Here is a 17834-nt window from a genome sequence, read left to right on the forward strand (position 1 = left end):
CTTGTGTTTCGGCCAAATGTCCGTCGGCCAAATGTCCGTCGGCCAAGTGTCCGTCGGCCAAGTGTCCGTCGGCTAAAAGTCCGGCCATGGCAAACTGATAGGAGATAGGGACAGAATGAAGACAATCTGACAGGATAACGTACAACTAATCATTTTATTGTGCTCATATTTTGTGAGCTGTAATGATATTTTATGTATAGCACTTGGTTTATAATAATTTTTAAACCTATTAAACTTTATATAATTTGATCTGTTTCATTTGAAGGGGTGAATTCTTATGTTAGCAATTTGTAGTTTCTAATAGACAGCATCTTGCTAATATAATATTGTGACGAGACCAATCTCGCCACTGTGTATTGGAGGGCCTGTTATGGAACATTCTTTGGGCTGGAGGTACATGGGCTTAAAGTGATGGTAAATTCGTATGTATTGCAAAACATATTCTAGATGCTCTTACTTTAACTAGCAGATCGATGTGCTTATATTTAAACAATAAACTTTTTTTACTTTGTTATTCCGTTTTTATTAGGGTAACAGTACAGTTGAATAATCTGCCTCTCTCTATATTTTTCACAGGGGCAGCTGTGATTGACATCGGTTTTAGCCAATCATCAGCTCACCACCATGCGCCCCATGTGAAATCGGACCTGCACGCTCCCGTGCTCTCAACTCACTCATTGCTATGGACTGCGCATGCGCAATTCTTACGCTAATTGTGCATCTCTAAATGATAATACTACTAATAATAATAATGAGTATTATCATTTAGAGATGCGCAATTAGCGTAAGAATTGCGCATGCGCAGTCCATAGCAATGAGTGAGTTGAGAGCACGGGAGCGTGCAGGTCCGATTTCACATGGGGCGCATGGTGGTGAGCTGATGATTGGCTAAAACCGATGTCAATCACAGCTGCCCCTGTGAAAAATATAGAGAGAGGCAGATTATTAAACTGTACTGTTACCCTAATAAAAACGGAATAACAAAGTAAAAAAAGTTTATTTTTTAAATATAAGCACATCGATCTGCTAGTTAAAGTAAGAGCATCTAGAATATGTTTTGCAATACATACAAATTTACCATCAGTTTAAGGATACCCAGAGACTGCATGGAAATGTGGAATTTTATATGCTGGACACCCCATGTACTTTCATAACTCTGTCTTATGTCCATGTCACCCAGTATACATAAATACAGGATGGGTACAGGGTGTGAGTGCCCCTTGTGGGAGCAATTGTGACTGTATAAACCAAGTGGGCATAAAGGACTTAATAGTTAATAAGAGCTGTTATTATATTCTGTAATAAGATGTATTTTATTTTCGTTTCTAATCTGATTGTGTCTCAGCAGTCTGTCTGGGTAAACTGATTCTGTTCCTGTGTGATATGTTTTCTTGTGTTTGTTTAATTGTTTATGCAGTGTATCTTTATTGTATCCTGTAAAAGGGCGTTTTCCTCTAGCCATGGAGATAGTTGGATTTCTTCCCAATTATCTCCAGGATAGGGAGGAGGGGTTCACTGGTACCAAGGGGAGTGTTTATGACTGAGCCACTGCGATTGGCTAATGTACTATACTTGTCCACCAGGTGGGAGACCTGCTTAAATACCGGGCATGTAGCCCTCAATAAAGAGATTCCTGTTTTACCCTCAAGACGGAGCTTGGTCTTGTGTTTGGGGGGAATTAACTGGGTTCGTGTTTCTGATCCCGTATTCAGGGCATCTTTCATCTGGTATTAACCCTCGATATCCGGGCTATACCGTAACAAATATTTTATATTATATACAGGTTTACTATTTGTAATTATTTTTAAAGTGTGATTTCTTTGTTACAATAGGCACACTCTGGGGTGCATTTTATTTCCCCCTTTTTTATCATGTATGTGCATGAGATGTATGTGTGTAGCAGTGACTGCTGTGTATCTATGGGTCACAATACTGTAGTGTCAGAACCTGTGTGTCATGTATGTGTGTCGTGTATGGGTGTCATGTATGTGTGTCATGTATATGTATGGGTACCATGCATGTGTATGGGTGTCATGTATGTATATAAGATGTATGTGTGTAGCAGTGACTGCTGTGTATCTGTGGGTCACAATACTGTAGTGTCAGAACCTGTGTGTCATGTATGTGTATGTGTGTAATGTATGTGTATGTGTGTCATGTATGTGTATGGGTGTCATGTATGTGTATGGGTGTCATTTATGTGCGTCATGTATGTGTATGGATGTCATGTATGTATATGTGTGTGTCATGTATGGGTACAATGCATGTGTATGGGTTTCATGTATGTTTATGAGATGTATTTGTGTAGCAGTGACTCATGTGTATCTGTGGGTCACAATACTGTAGTGTCAGAACCTGTGTGTCATGTATGTGTATGTGTGTAATGTATGTGTATGGGTGTCATGTATGTGTATGGGTGTCATGTATTTGTGTCATGTATGGGTGTCATGTATGTGTATGGGTGTCATGTATGTGTGTCATGTATGTGTGTCATGTATGTGTATGTGTGTCATGTATGGGTGTCATGTATGTGTATAGGTGTCATGTATGTGTATGTGTGATGTGTATGTGTGTCATGTATGTGTATGGGTGTCATGTATGTGTATGTGTGATGTGTATGGGTGTCATTTATGTGTATGGGTGTCATATATGTGTATGGGTGTCATGTATGTGTATGGGTGTCATGTATGTGTGTCATGTATGGGTGTCATGTATGTGTATGGGTGTCATGTATGTGTGTCATGTATGGGTGTCATGTATGTGTATGGGTGTCATGTATGTGTGTCATGTATGGGTGTCATGTATGTGTATGGGTGTCATGTATGTGTATGGGTGTCATGTATGTGTATGGGTGTCATGTATGTGCGTAGTAGTGGCAGTTTTCTGAGAGGGACTCACAAAAGAGAACCTTGGGTGCGGTGCCTTTAACTCACCATGTTTCAATCTCCTCCGGTAGGTATTCTACACAGGGTATGGGCTCACCTCTGTAGACAACAAATATCAACATTATTGGGACAGATTCAGTCCTTAACCTCCTCGCTCACATTACTAAACCTTCATTCATTTATTATTCAGCTGTTATCTAAGTTTATAAAAAATAATTCTAATAACTGAAATGCAAAGCCATTTAACTAGTATAAAACATAGGCCTAGATTTGGAGCCGTCAAAACCAGCGTTAGAGGCTCCTAACGCTGGTTTTGGCCGCCCGCTGGTATTTGGAGTCAGTGATTAAAGGGTCTAACGCTCACTTTACAGCCGCGACTTTTCCATACCGCAGATCCCCCTACGCCATTTGCGTAGCCTATATTTTCAATGGGATCTTTCTAACGCTGGTATTTAGAGTCGTTTCTGAAGTGAGCGTTAGAGCTCTAACGACAAAATTCCAGCCGCCTGAAAATAGCAGGAGTTAAGAGCTTTCTGGCTAACGCCGGTTCATAAAGCTCTTAACTACTGTACCCTAAAGTACACTAACACCCATAAACTACCTATGTACCCCTAAACCGAGGTCCCCCCACACCGCCGCCACTCGATTAAAATTTTTAACCCCTAATCTGCCGACCGCCACCTACGTTATATTTATGTACCCCTAATCTGCTGCCCCTAACCCCGCCGACCCCTGTATTACATTTATTAAACCCTAACTTGCCCCCCACAACGTCGCCGCCAGCTACTTAAAATAATTAACCCCTAATCTTCCGACCGCAAATCGCCGCCATCTACGTTATCCCTATGTACCCCTAATCTGCTGCCCCTAACATCGCCGACCCCTATATTATATTTATTAACCCCTAATCTGCCCCCCTCAACGTCGCCGACACCTCCCTACACTTATTAACCCCTAATCTGCCGAGCGGACCTGAGCGCTACTATAATAAAGTTATTAACCCCTAACCCGCCTCACTAACCCTATCATAAATAGTATTAACCCCTAATCTGCCCTCCCTAACATCGCCGACACCTAACTTCAATTATTAACCCCTAATCTGCCGACCGGAGCTCATCGCTATTCTAATAAATGTATTAACCCCTAAAGCTAAGTCTAACCCTAACACTAACACCCCCCTAAGTTAAATATAATTTTTATCTAACGAAATAAATTAACTCTTATTAAATAACTTATTCCTATTTAAAGCTAAATACTTACCTGTAAAATAAATCCTAATATAGCTACAATATAAATTATAATTATATTATAGCTATTTTAGGATTAATATTTATTTTACAGGCAACTTTGTAATTATTTTAACCAGGTACAATAGCTATTAAATAGTTAAGAACTATTTAATAGTTACCTAGTTAAAATAATAACAAATTTACCTGTAAAATAAATCCTAACCTAAGTTATAATTAAACCTAACACTACCCTATCAATAAAATAATTAAATAAACTACCTACAATTACCTACAATTAACCTAACACTACACTATCAATAAATTAATTAAACACAATTCCTACAAATAAATACAATTAAATAAACTAGCTAAAGTACAAAAAATAAAAAAGAACTAAGTTACAGAAAATAAAAAAATATTTACAAACATAAGAAAAATATTACAACAATTTTAAACTAATTACACCTACTCTAAGCCCCCTAATAAAATAACAAAGCCCCCCAAAATAAAAAATTCCCTACCCTATTCTAAATTTAAAAAGTTACAAGCTCTTTTACCTTACCAGCCCTGAACAGGGCCCTTTGCGGGGCATGCCCCAAGAATTTCAGCTCTTTTGCCTGTAAAAAAAAACATACAATACCCCCCCCCCAACATTACAACCCACCACCCACATACCCCTAATCTAACCCAAACCCCCCTTAAATAAACCTAACACTAAGCCCCTGAAGATCTTCCTACCTTGTCTTCACCATCCAGGTATCACCGATCCGTCCTGGCTCCAACATCTTCATCCAACCCAAGCGGGGGTTGGCGATCCATAATCCGGTCCAGAAGAGGCTCCAAAGTCTTCCTCCTATCCGGCAAGAAGAGGACATCCGGACCGGCAAACATCTTCTCCAAGCGGCATCTTCGATCTTCTTCCATCCGGAGCGAAGCGGCAGGATCCTGAAGACATCCAGCGCGGAACATCCATCCGGACCGACGACTGAACGACGAATGACTGTTCCTTTAAGGGACGTCATCCAAGATGGCGTCCCTCGAATTCCGATTGGCTGATAGGATTCTATCAGCCAATAGGAATTAAGGTAGGAATTTTCTGATTGGCTGATGGAATCAGCCAATCAGAATCAAGTTCAATCCGATTGGCTGATCCAATCAGCCAATCAGATTGAGCTCGCATTCTATTGGCTGTTCCGATCAGCCAATAGAATGCGAGCTCAATCTGATTGGCTTATTGGATCGGCCAATCGGATTGAACTAGATTCTGATTGGCTGATTCCATCAGCCAATCAGAAAATTCCTACCTTAATTCCGATTGGCTGATAGAATCCTATCAGTCAATCGGAATTCGAGGGACGCCATCTTGGATGACGTCCCTTAAAGGAACAGTCATTCGTCGTTCAGTCGTCGGTCCGGATGGATGTTCCGCGCTGGATGTCTTCAGGATCCTGCCGCTTCGCTCCGGATGGAAGAAGATCGAAGATGCCGCTTGGAGAAGATGTTTGCCGGTCCGGATGTCCTCTTCTTGCCGGATAGGAGGAAGACTTTGGAGCCTCTTCTGGACCGGATTATGGATCGCCAACCCCCGCTTGGGTTGGATGAAGATCTTGGAGCCAGGACGGATCGGTGATACCTGGATGGTGAAGACAAGGTAGGAAGATCTTCAGGGGCTTAGTGTTAGGTTTATTTAAGGGGGGTTTGGGTTAGATTAGGGGTATGTGGGTGGTGGGTTGTAATGTTGGGGGGGGGGGTATTGTATGTTTTTTTTTACAGGCAAAAGAGCTGAAATTCTTGGGGCATGCCCCGCAAAGGGCCCTGTTCAGGGCTGGTAAGGTAAAAGAGCTTGTAACTTTTTTAATTTAGAATAGGGTAGGGAATTTTTTATTTTGGGGGGCTTTGTTATTTTATTAGGGGGCTTAGAGTAGGTGTAATTAGTTTAAAATTGTTGTAATATTTTTCTTATGTTTGTAAATATTTTTTTATTTTCTGTAACTTAGTTCTTTTTTATTTTTTGTACTTTAGCTAGTTTATTTAATTGTATTTATTTGTAGGAATTGTGTTTAATTAATTTATTGATAGTGTAGTGTTAGGTTAATTGTAGGTAATTGTAGGTAGTTTATTTAATTATTTTATTGATAGGGTAGTGTTAGGTTTAATTATAACTTAGGTTAGGATTTATTTTACAGGTAAATTTGTTATTATTTTAACTAGGTAACTATTAAATAGTTCTTAACTATTTAATAGCTATTGTACCTGGTTAAAATAAATACAAAGTTACCTGTAAAATAAATATTAATCCTAAAATAGCTATAATATAATTATAATTTATATTGTAGCTATATTAGGATTTATTTTACAGGTAAGTATTTAGCTTTAAATAGAAATAAGTTATTTAATAAGAGTTAATTTATTTCGTTAGATAAATATTATATTTAAGTTAGGGGGGTGTTAGTGTTAGGGTTAGACTTAGCTTTAGGGGTTAATCCATTTATTAGAATAGCGGTGAGCTCCGATCGGAAGATTAGGGGTAAATAATTGAAGTTAGGTGTCGGCGATGTTAGGGAGGGCAGATTAGGGGTTAATACTATTTATGATAGGGTTAGTGAGGCGGATTAGGGGTTAATAACTTTATTATAGTAGCGCTCAGGTCCGCTGGGCAGATTAGGGGTTAATAAGTGTAGGCAGGTGTTGGCGACGTTGTGGGGGGCAGGTTAGGGGTTAATAAATATAATATAGGGGTCGGCGGTGTTAGGGGTAGCAGATTAGGGGTACATAGGGATAACGTAGGTGGCGGCGGTTTACGGAGCGGCAGATTAGGGGTTTAAAAAAATATGCAGGGGTCAGCGATAGCGGGGGCGGCAGATTAGGGGTTAATAAGTGTAAGGTTAGGGGTGTTTAGACTCGGGGTACATGTTAGAGTGTTAGGTGCAGACGTAGGAAGTGTTTCCCCATAGGAAACAATGGGGCTGCGTTAGGAGCTGAACGCTGCTTTTTTGCAGGTGTTAGGTTTTTTTTCAGCTCAAACAGCCCCATTGTTTCCTATGGGGGAATCGTGCACAAGCACGTTTTTGAGGCCGGCCGCGTCCGTAAGCAACTCTGGTATCGAGAGTTGTATTTGCGGTAAAAATGCTCTACGCTCCTTTTTTGGAGCCTAACGCAGCATTTGTTTGAACTCTCGATACCAGAGTTAATTTTATGGTGCGGCCAGAAAAAAGCCCGCGGAGCGTTAACAGCCCTTTTACCGCCGAACTCCAAATCTAGGCCATAGTTCATTAAAATATTTTATTTTCAACAAACTTCTTTTTTACTATGTGTTTTACTAATTCAAAAGAGTTAAACACGCTGTAAGAGTTGCACTCCACTGAGTATGGCCTAGGGGTGGGATAAAACAAGTTAAACAAATATCCTCAGCTCCTGAATTGTATTGCACTAATAATTTTGTCTCTCAAAATCCTGCATCATTTACCATATTACAGTGAATTTACGTAATATTGCGTTTCCAGCTCATAAAAAACTCAGCGGGTGTTAAGTGCAAATCAGACATTTTCCCCTTAGTTTCAACTACGCAAGACATAATCACTTTAGTATAGTCTTTTGTTAGTAGGCGGGACTGATATTCACGTATGTGATATCTGGTACAATTACTGAGATCTATAGAAACTACTAGAAACCAGAAATCCCGACTGCAATATCTTATAATGGTGTTTAGCAAATCCGTTATCACAATCTTTCATTTGAATTAATTCTCACATTTTTGGGATTGTAAAGTGCAGCATTCTTGTCTTTAGGAACAGGGATTCTTTTGTTTTAAACGGTAGTTAAGAATTTGCAATTTGGAGTGGATTGTTTAAAACACGGGGCATCTAGCTCCATACGGAGCTTGATACATATGCCCCATTAAATTCATCCTGGTGTTACAATGCACTACAGCTCCGGTGGTGAACACGGCTGTTGAGCCAATCAGGAGCAGCATATGTGTGTAGTCACCACTTACTGTTTGTGTTTAGATCTGGGCTAGTAGTGCATGCTGCCCTGTGGGTTTTTTCTTTATATTTTTAAGCCACTGTCACTTGCTATTGCTCACTTTCTCTAATGTATCTTACTGTTTGTAGCTGAAGGCGATATCGGCTATCATTTTCCTCCTCTTGCGGTATTCCTGGTCCGAAAAACCCTGCATTTATAAATAAAGGGCTAATCAGGCATAGTTCAATGAGCATGTAAGCACAGATATAAAGGGCTTTGTTCTCTAACATTTCATGGAGAGAACTATCACATCGACTCAAAAAAAACAAATTGTCTCTGGAATAGATCATTTTGCAGGGGAGAGTGATTGGAACAGGGAGCACCTGGAGCTGAAGGTAAAACATTTTTGTATTTATATTTGTATTTATGTATTTATATGTATGTATACGTATAAAGATGTATATACACATAAATACATATGTATACGTATAAATATATATATATATATATATACACATAAATACATATGTATACGTATAAAGATATATATACACATAAATACATATGTATACGTATAAAGACATATATACACATAAATACATAAGTATATGTATACAGACATAAATACATATGTATATGTATACAGACATATATTCACATAAATACATATTTATACGTTTAAAGACATATATAGAAGTGCATTGGGTCCTTTGCTGTCAGGTAGAGGAAAACATGTGAAAGCATATATATGCAACATTCATTTTTTAATAAAGTGTTCTTCAAATAGGGGAATATGTTCTATGTATGTGTGTGTGTGTGTATATATATCTATATATATATATATATATATATATATATATATATATATATATATATATATATATATATATATATATATAAAACAAATAGAGCCCAGCATTATACCCATAGGTATTGTATCCAATGTGTGCTCGTCACCATGGAGTATCAGCAAACCTCCAATTTATACAGTCCATGCATCAAATGTGGCAGCACAACAGCACTATAGCTTTTGTCAAAGGTGAATTTTTTTTAGGTTAGGATACAAACAACCTTAAATGCGACGTTTCTGACCTACATGGTCCTTAATCATGCATAGTTAAAAACAACTAAACATACAGTTTAAAAAGGGGATCTGGACCAATCAGATTGCATCTTGCATTAAGAATTATATTAACCCATACCTATCCCGGTTTCAAAAGAATTGCAATAAATACTGACCTCTAGTGGTACCAGATAACATGACACCCAAAATTTATAAGAACAAATAGAAATCATAATCCCTATTCAGACCATAAGGGTGCAGCGTGTTCAGATATTTAATCCACCACACTTCCTTTTGTTTTAATTTTAATTCCCTGTTACCCCCTCTCCTATGTTGGGGGATGTGGTCAATTACCTGGAAACGGAACTGACTAACAGTATGTCCCATCTGTGTAAAGTGTGCTTAAACTGGTAGGGCCAAATCTTTTTATTTAATAGAGGCTTTATGTTGGCTGAACCTATCCCTGGCAGCTTGGGTGGTCTCGCCAATGTAGCACAACACACATGGGCATTTGAGGAGGTAGATAACATGGTTAGTTTGGCATGTACCGTATATAGGCCATTAATAGTAAGTTGTTTCCTTTTATTATTTTGAGCTAGAAAATTGCCTTTAATAATAGAATTGCATTGTGCACAATGTAAACCAGGGTAACAACCCTTATTAGGAGTAGTTAAATAAATAATTGATAGTGTGTGGTTTAGCTTAGCAGTACTAACATCTGCTTTAACCAGATGATCCCTGAGATTTTTTACCCGTCGGTAGGATGGCATAGGGGGCAATTTAAAGGATTCTACTTCAGGGTTGTATTTTGATAGAAGGTGCCAATGTTTTCTCACTATTCGGAAAATAACCTTACTTCTGTCACTATATTCTGTGGAGAATATTAGTCTATTGATATCCTTTTTTTGTTATTATCCTTCTTTATATCAAGATCTCCAATGCTACTTTCAATAATCTCTTTGGGGTAGCCTCTTTTTAAAATTTGTTGCCCATAGATCTTAACCTATCAGGTAGTATCTCTTGGTCTCTAACAATAGCTGGCTCCTAGGTATAGACTTAAAAATTGTATCTGGGTGAAAGCACTCCTATCTAAGAAGAGTGTTCTTATCAGTAGGCTTAGTATAAAGATCTGTGCTTAATCGATTCCCTTTCTTACATACCATAGTGTCCAAAAAACTAACCTCATGTTGGGAGTATGTAAGGGTAAATTTAATGCCTATCATGGATACATTAATATCTTCTACGGATTGTACCAAGGACTCCAATGTGCCCCCCCATATACCAAAAATGTAATCTATATATCTTAACCAAAGCTTACAACAGCTTATAAATGACTGATTATTCTAAACAAACTTTTTTTTAAAGCCACTCAAAAATAATTGGCATATTAGTATTTATTTATTGCAATTCTTCTGATACCTGGATAGGTATGGGTTAATAGAATTCTTAATGCAAGATGCAACTTATTGGTCCAGATCCCCTTTTTAAACTGTATGTTTAGTTGTTTTTAACTATGCATGATTAAGGACCATGTAGGTCCGAAACATCGCTTTTAAGGTCTGTAGTGCTGTGGTACTGTCACATTTGATGCATGGACTATATATATATATATATATATATATATATATATATATATATATATATATATATATATAATGTATGTGTGTGTATTTATGAATAAATAGATAAATAGAACATATTCTGCAATGTGAAGAACATTGAAATAGGAAATATTTATATTTTCATATTGGGTTAGCGCACTTGAGAATATGTGATCAGGTTTATTGGAGAGTTGGGTGTTAGATTTTTTTTCCCACTTTTTATGCTCCATTGAGGTAATAAGTTAAAACCAGCACTATATTCTGTGGAGAATATTAGTCTATTGATATCCTTTTTTTGTTATTATCCTTCTTTATATCAAGATCTCCAATGCTACTTTCAATAATCTCTTTGGGGTAGCCTCTTTTTAAAATTTGTTGCCCATAGATCTTAACCTATCAGGTAGTATCTCTTGGTCTCTAACAATAGCTGGCTCCTAGGTATAGACTTAAAAATTGTATCTGGGTGAAAGCACTCCTATCTAAGAAGAGTGTTCTTATCAGTAGGCTTAGTATAAAGATCTGTGCTTAATCGATTCCCTTTCTTACATACCATAGTGTCCAAAAAACTAACCTCATGTTGGGAGTATGTAAGGGTAAATTTAATGCCTATCATGGATACATTAATATCTTCTACGGATTGTACCAAGGACTCCAATGTGCCCCCCCATATACCAAAAATGTAATCTATATATCTTAACCAAAGCTTACAACAGCTTATAAATGACTGATTATTCTAAACAAACTTTTTTTTAAAGCCACTCAAAAATAATTGGCATATTAGTATTTATTTATTGCAATTCTTCTGATACCTGGATAGGTATGGGTTAATAGAATTCTTAATGCAAGATGCAACTTATTGGTCCAGATCCCCTTTTTAAACTGTATGTTTAGTTGTTTTTAACTATGCATGATTAAGGACCATGTAGGTCCGAAACATCGCTTTTAAGGTCTGTAGTGCTGTGGTACTGTCACATTTGATGCATGGACTATATATATATATATATATATATATATATATATATATATATATATATATATATATAATGTATGTGTGTGTATTTATGAATAAATAGATAAATAGAACATATTCTGCAATGTGAAGAACATTGAAATAGGAAATATTTATATTTTCATATTGGGTTAGCGCACTTGAGAATATGTGATCAGGTTTATTGGAGAGTTGGGTGTTAGATTTTTTTTCCCACTTTTTATGCTCCATTGAGGTAATAAGTTAAAACCAGCACCATATTTAAAGTTCGGCTTTTTACGTGCATTAGATTAGCTCGCAAGTAAAAACTTTTTACTTTCAACTTGTAATATGGGCGCTATGTGACGCACGCCTAATGGAGTTACGCAGGAGCGATAAACTGCATGGCCCTTTAGTGAGATAAAACAGCAAGAACTACAGGTGTAACATGCTTATAAGACACAATCAAGGAACATTATTTTGTGGAAATAGTGATGCAGGCACAATCCAAATGTAAAAAAAAATTCTTCTTTATTAGTTTGCCTGTTTAAAAACATATACATGGGTATAGGGCTAATGCATTTCAGTTAGAGGCTTTACTCATAGAGGTAATCAAGGAACACCCCTGACTAATTTTATTTGATTCTGTTTGCTACAGTTTTAACATATTTGGAAATGTTGTTGTACATTATGAGCCAGATTACAAGTGGATCGCTAAATATTGCTTTCATGAAAGCAATATTAGCGCTCCGACTTATAATACCAGTGCACGCTAATGTGTGCTGGCATTACAAGTTAACAGCATTGCTGGGAAGCATTGTGCTCATGAGAGTATGCTTATATAGGCTCCAATGGGAGCCTTGTCCTGATGCTGTCAGAGATACACATATTAACACATAAATATTTATGTACAGTATATCAGCATATATATGTACTGGGAACACACAGTTCCCATAGACCTCAATGTAAAGGCACTTTTCAGTGCCTTTTTTTTCCAACACCCCACACCCACCAGCGTTAGACTCTAAAAACTGCTTAATGCAGTTGTTTTTAATTTTTTTACAGATTGCTAGGGTTTTTTTTTTTATAAAAAAACTACAATGCCCTCTATCTTGAGGGCATTTGTGGCACTTTTAGAAAATTAACCAGAGATTGGATCTCTAGTTAATTTTCTGAGCGCTAATTGCAACCGTGAGCTTGTGGTAGCAGCAATATCCAGCCACTTGTAATGGCTGTTTAATTATCGCGACCCCGCAAACGGGAAAATTTGCCCGTTTGAGGGAGCGCAATCAATTAGCTATCCACTTGTAATCTAACCATTAAGGTTTATGAAACCCAACACATTTCTTTTGTGATTTAGAAAGAGAATACAATTTAAAAAAAGTTTCCAGTTTACTTATCAAATTTGCTTCTTTCACATGGGGGCATATTTATCAAAGCGTCAACTATGTTGCATTCGCCGGCGTCAATACACTCGCCAGACATCGCTGCCGCGGATCTAAAAATGATCCCCTTATTTATCAAAAAAGCCATCAAAGACACGCGCGTCAAGAAAGGTGCGAAGAGCATCTGACTGGTGTTAACTAACAGTCATCGATGTCGCGGTTATTCAGGGTTTTCCCAACTTTATTTATACCATTTCATTACTGTCCATGAACAAGCACATTTCTCTAAAGCTAATCTTTTATTTTTCAACTGTTAATGTCCAAGAAAGAGCTACATTTATACCTCAAAAATCAACATCTCATTCGGCTAGATTTAGAGTTGGGCGGTAGCCGTCAAAACCAGCGTTAGAGGCTCCTAACGCTGGTTTTGGGCTACCGCTGGTTCATTAAAGGGTCTAACGCTCACTTTCCAGCCGCGACTTTTCCATACCGCAGATCCACTTACGTCAATTGCGTATCCTATCTTTTCAATGGGATCTTCCTAACGCCGGTATTTAGAGTTGTGGCTGAAGTGAGCGTTAGAACTCTAACGACAAAACTCCAGCCGCAGAAAAAAGTAAGTAGTTAAGAGCTTTCTGGGCTAACGCCGGTTCATAAAGCTCTTAACTACTGTGCTCTAAAGTACACTAACACCCATAAACTACCTATGTACCCCTAAACCGAGGTCCCCCCACATCGCCGCCACTCTATTAAAAATTTTTTACCCCTAATCTGCCGACCGCACACCGCCGCCACCTACATTATCCCTATGAACCCCTAATCTGCTGCCCCTAACACAGCCGACCCCTATATTATATTTATTAACCCCTAATCTGCCGCCCCCGCTATCACTGACCCCTGCATATTATTAACCCCTAATCTTCCGCTCCATACACCGCTGCCACCTACATTATAGCTATGTACCCCTAATCTGCTGCGCCTAACACCGCCGACCCCTATATTATATTTATTAACCCCTAATCTGCCCCCCTCAACGTCGCCTCCACCTACCTACACTTATTAACCTCTAATCTGCCGAGCGGACCGCACCGCTACTATAATAAAGTTATTAACCCCTAATCCGCCTCACTCCCTCCTCAATAACCCTATAATAAATAGTATTAACCCCTAATCTGCCCTCCCTAACATCGCCGACACCTAACTTCAATTATTAACCCCTAATCTGCCGACCGAATCTCGCCGCTACTGTAATAAATGGATTAACCCCTAAAGCTAAGTCTAACCCTAACACTAACACCCCCCTAAGTTAAATATAATTTAAATCTAACTAAATAAATTAACTCTTATTAAATAAATTATTCCTATTTAAAGCTAAATACTTACCTGTAAAATAAACCCTAATATAGCTGCAATATAAATTATAATTATATTATAGCTATTTTAGGATTTATATTTATTTTACAGGCAACTTTGTATTTATTTTAACCAGGTACAATAGCTATTAAATAGTTAATAACTATTTAATAGCTACCTAGTTAAAATAATTACAAAATTACCTGTAAAATAAATCCTAACCTAAGTTACAATTAAACCTAACACTACACTATCAATAAATAAATTAAATAAACTACCTACAATTATCTACAATTAAACCTAACACTACACTATCAATAAATAAATTAAATAGAATTCCTACAAATAAATACAATGAAATAAACTAGCTAAAGTACAAAAAATAAAAAAGAACTAAGTTACAAAAAATAAAAAAATATTTACAAACATAAGAAAAATATTACAACAATTTTAAACTAATTACACCTACTCTAAGCCCCCTAATAAAACAACAAAGCCCCCAAAAATAAAGAAAAATGCCCTACCCTATTCTAAATTACAAAATTTCAAAGCTCTTTTACCTTACCAGCCCTTAAAAGGGCCCTTTGCGGGGCATGCCCCAAAGAATTCAGCTCTTTTGCTTGTAAAAAAAACCATACAATACCCCCCCCAACATTACAACCCACCACCCACATACCCCTAATCTAACCCAAACCCCCCTTAAATAAACCTAACACTAAGCCCCTGAAGATCTTCCTACCTTGTCTTCACCATGCCAGGTATCACCGATCGTTCCAGGCTCCAAAATCTTCATCCAAGCCCAAGCGGGGGCTGGCGATCCATAATCCGGCGGCTGAAGAGGTCCAGAAGAGGCTCCGAAGTCTTCATCCTATCCGCGAAGAAGAGGCGATCCGGACCGGCAACCATCTTGATCCAAGCGGCATCTTCTATCTTCATCCGATGACGACCGGCTCCATCTTGAATACCTCCACCGCGGACCCATCTTCTTCTTCCGACGACTTCCCGACGAATGACGGTTCCTTTAAGGGACGTCATCCAAGATGGCGTCCCTCGAATTCCGATTGGCTGATAGGATTCTATCAGCCAATCGGAATTAAGGTAGGAAAATTCTGATTGGCTGATGGAATCAGCCAATCAGAATCAAGTTCAATCCGATTGGCTGATCCGATCAGCCAATCAGATTGAGCTTGCATTCTATTGGCTGATCGGAACAGCCAATAGAATGCGAGCTCAATCTGATTGGCTGATTGAATCAGCCAATCGGATTGAACTTGATTCTGATTGGCTGATTCCATCAGCCAATCAGAATGTTCTTACCTTAATTCCGATTGGCTGATAGAATCCAATCAGCCAATCGGAATTCGAGGGACGCCATCTTGGATGACGTCCCTTAAAGGAACCGTCATTCTTCGGGTAGTCGTCGGAAGAAGATGGGTCCGCGGTGGAGGTCTTCAAGATGGAGCCGGTCATCATCGGATGAAGATAGAAGATGCCGCTTGGATCAAGATGGTTGCCGGTCCGGATCGCCTCTTCTTCCCGGATAGGATGAAGACTTTGGAGCCTCTTCTGGACCTCTTCAGCCGCCGGATTATGGATTGCCAGCCCCCGCTTGGGCTTGGATGAAGATTTTGGAGCCTGGAACGATCGGTGATACCTGGCATGGTGAAGACAAGGTAGGAAGGTCTTCAGGGGCTTAGTGTTAGATTTATTTAAGGGGGGTTTGGGTTAGATTAGGGGTATGTGGGTGGTGGGTTGTAATGTTGGGGGGGGTATTGTATGTTTTTTTTTACAGGCAAAAGAGCTGAATTCTTTGGGGCATGCCCCGCAAAGGGCCCTTTTAAGGGCTGGTAAGTTAAAAGAGGTTTGAACTTTTGTAATTTAGAATAGGGTAGGGCATTTTTTTATTTTGGGGGTCTTTGTTATTTTATTAGGGGGCTTAGAGTAGGTGTAATTAGTTTAAAATTGTTGTAATATTTTTCTTATGTTTGTAAATATTTTTTTATTTTTGGTAACTTAGTTCTTTTTTATTTTTTGTACTTTAGTTAGTTTATTTCATTGTATTTATTTGTAGGAATTTTATTTAATTTATTCATTGATAGTGTAGTGTTAGGTTTCATTGTAGGTAATTGTAGGTATTTTATTTAATTAATTTATTGATAGTGTAGTGTTAGGTTTAATTGTAACTTAGGTTAGGATTTATTTTACAGGTAATTTTGTAATTATTTTAACTAGGTAGCTATTAAATAGTTCTTAACTATTTAATAGCTATTATACCTGGTTAAAATAAATACAAAGTTGCCTGTAAAATAAATATTAATCCTAAAATAGCTACAATATAATTATTATTTATATTGTAGCTATATTAGGGTTTATTTTACAGGTAAGTATTTAGATTTAAATAGGAATAATTTATTTAATAAGAGTTAATTTATTTTGTTAGATTTAAATTATATTTAATTTAGGGGGGTGTTAGTGTTAGAGTTAGACTTAGCTTTAGGGGTTAATACATTTATTACAGTAGCGGTGAGCTCCGATCGGCAGATTAGGGGTTAATTATTGTAGGTAGCTGGCGGCGACGTTGTGGGGGGGCAGATTAGGGGTTAATAAATATAATATAGGGGTCGGCGGTGTTAGGGGCAGCAGATTAGGGGTACATAGGGATAATGTAGGTAGCGGCGGTTTACGGAGCGGCAGATTAGGGGTTAAAAAAAATATGCAGGTGTCAGCGATAGCGGGGGCGGCAGATTAAGGGTTAATAAGTGTAAGGTTAGGGGTGTTTAGACTCTGGGTACATGTTAGGGTGTTAGGTGCAGACGTAGGAAGTGTTTCCCCATAGAAAACAACGGGGCTGCGTTAGGAGCTGAACGCTGCTTTTTTGCTGGTATCTAGAGTTGCAGTGGCGTTAAATTATGCTCTATGCTCCCTTTTGGAGCCTAACGCACTGAAAACCCAGCCATTCTGTGAACTCTAAACACCAGCAGTATTTAAAAGGTGCGGGGGGAAAAAGCATGCGTAGCTAACGCACCCCTTTGGCCGCAGAACTCTAAATCTAGGCGAATGAAAGTTATTTTTATATTTATTTGTTATACAAAAAAATCTGTTATATCATACTTTCACAAAAATGAATGTGTATTTGTATTTCTAGAAGTCATGATACGCTTTGATCTAATTTTTTTTATAAATGATTATTAATGCTAGAATTTGTACATATATCTTTGCACGTACGTGTGTATATGTGTATATGTGTATATATATATATATATATATATGATATGGGTTGGCAAGAAAGGGAGCCTCAGGATTATAATCCTCAACTAAAAACAGGGAATTCAGCACACTTTTGAAGAAATAAGCTCATATCACTCAGTTTAGTCAAATTTGCAATTTT

The 17834-nt window shown here is 37.9% G+C and overlaps 1 protein-coding gene across 2 annotated transcripts in view; it reads right to left on the reverse strand.

Moving 5' to 3' along the window:
• The window catches only part of TH (tyrosine hydroxylase), a 120060-nt gene that overhangs the window by 37692 nt on the left and 64534 nt on the right, over positions 1 to 17834 (reverse strand). For both annotated transcript variants that reach the window (XM_053688926.1, XM_053688925.1), the window contains exons 5-6: positions 8218 to 8285; positions 2934 to 2984 (exon numbers count right to left, since the gene is read on the reverse strand). In XM_053688926.1, the coding sequence (XP_053544901.1) occupies positions 2934 to 2984; positions 8218 to 8285 (119 nt within the window). The remainder of the gene's footprint in view (positions 1 to 2933; positions 2985 to 8217; positions 8286 to 17834) is intronic.

The sequence above is a fragment of the Bombina bombina genome, chromosome 7 (genome assembly GCF_027579735.1).
Source record: "Bombina bombina isolate aBomBom1 chromosome 7, aBomBom1.pri, whole genome shotgun sequence".
NCBI lineage: Eukaryota > Metazoa > Chordata > Amphibia > Anura > Bombinatoridae > Bombina > Bombina bombina.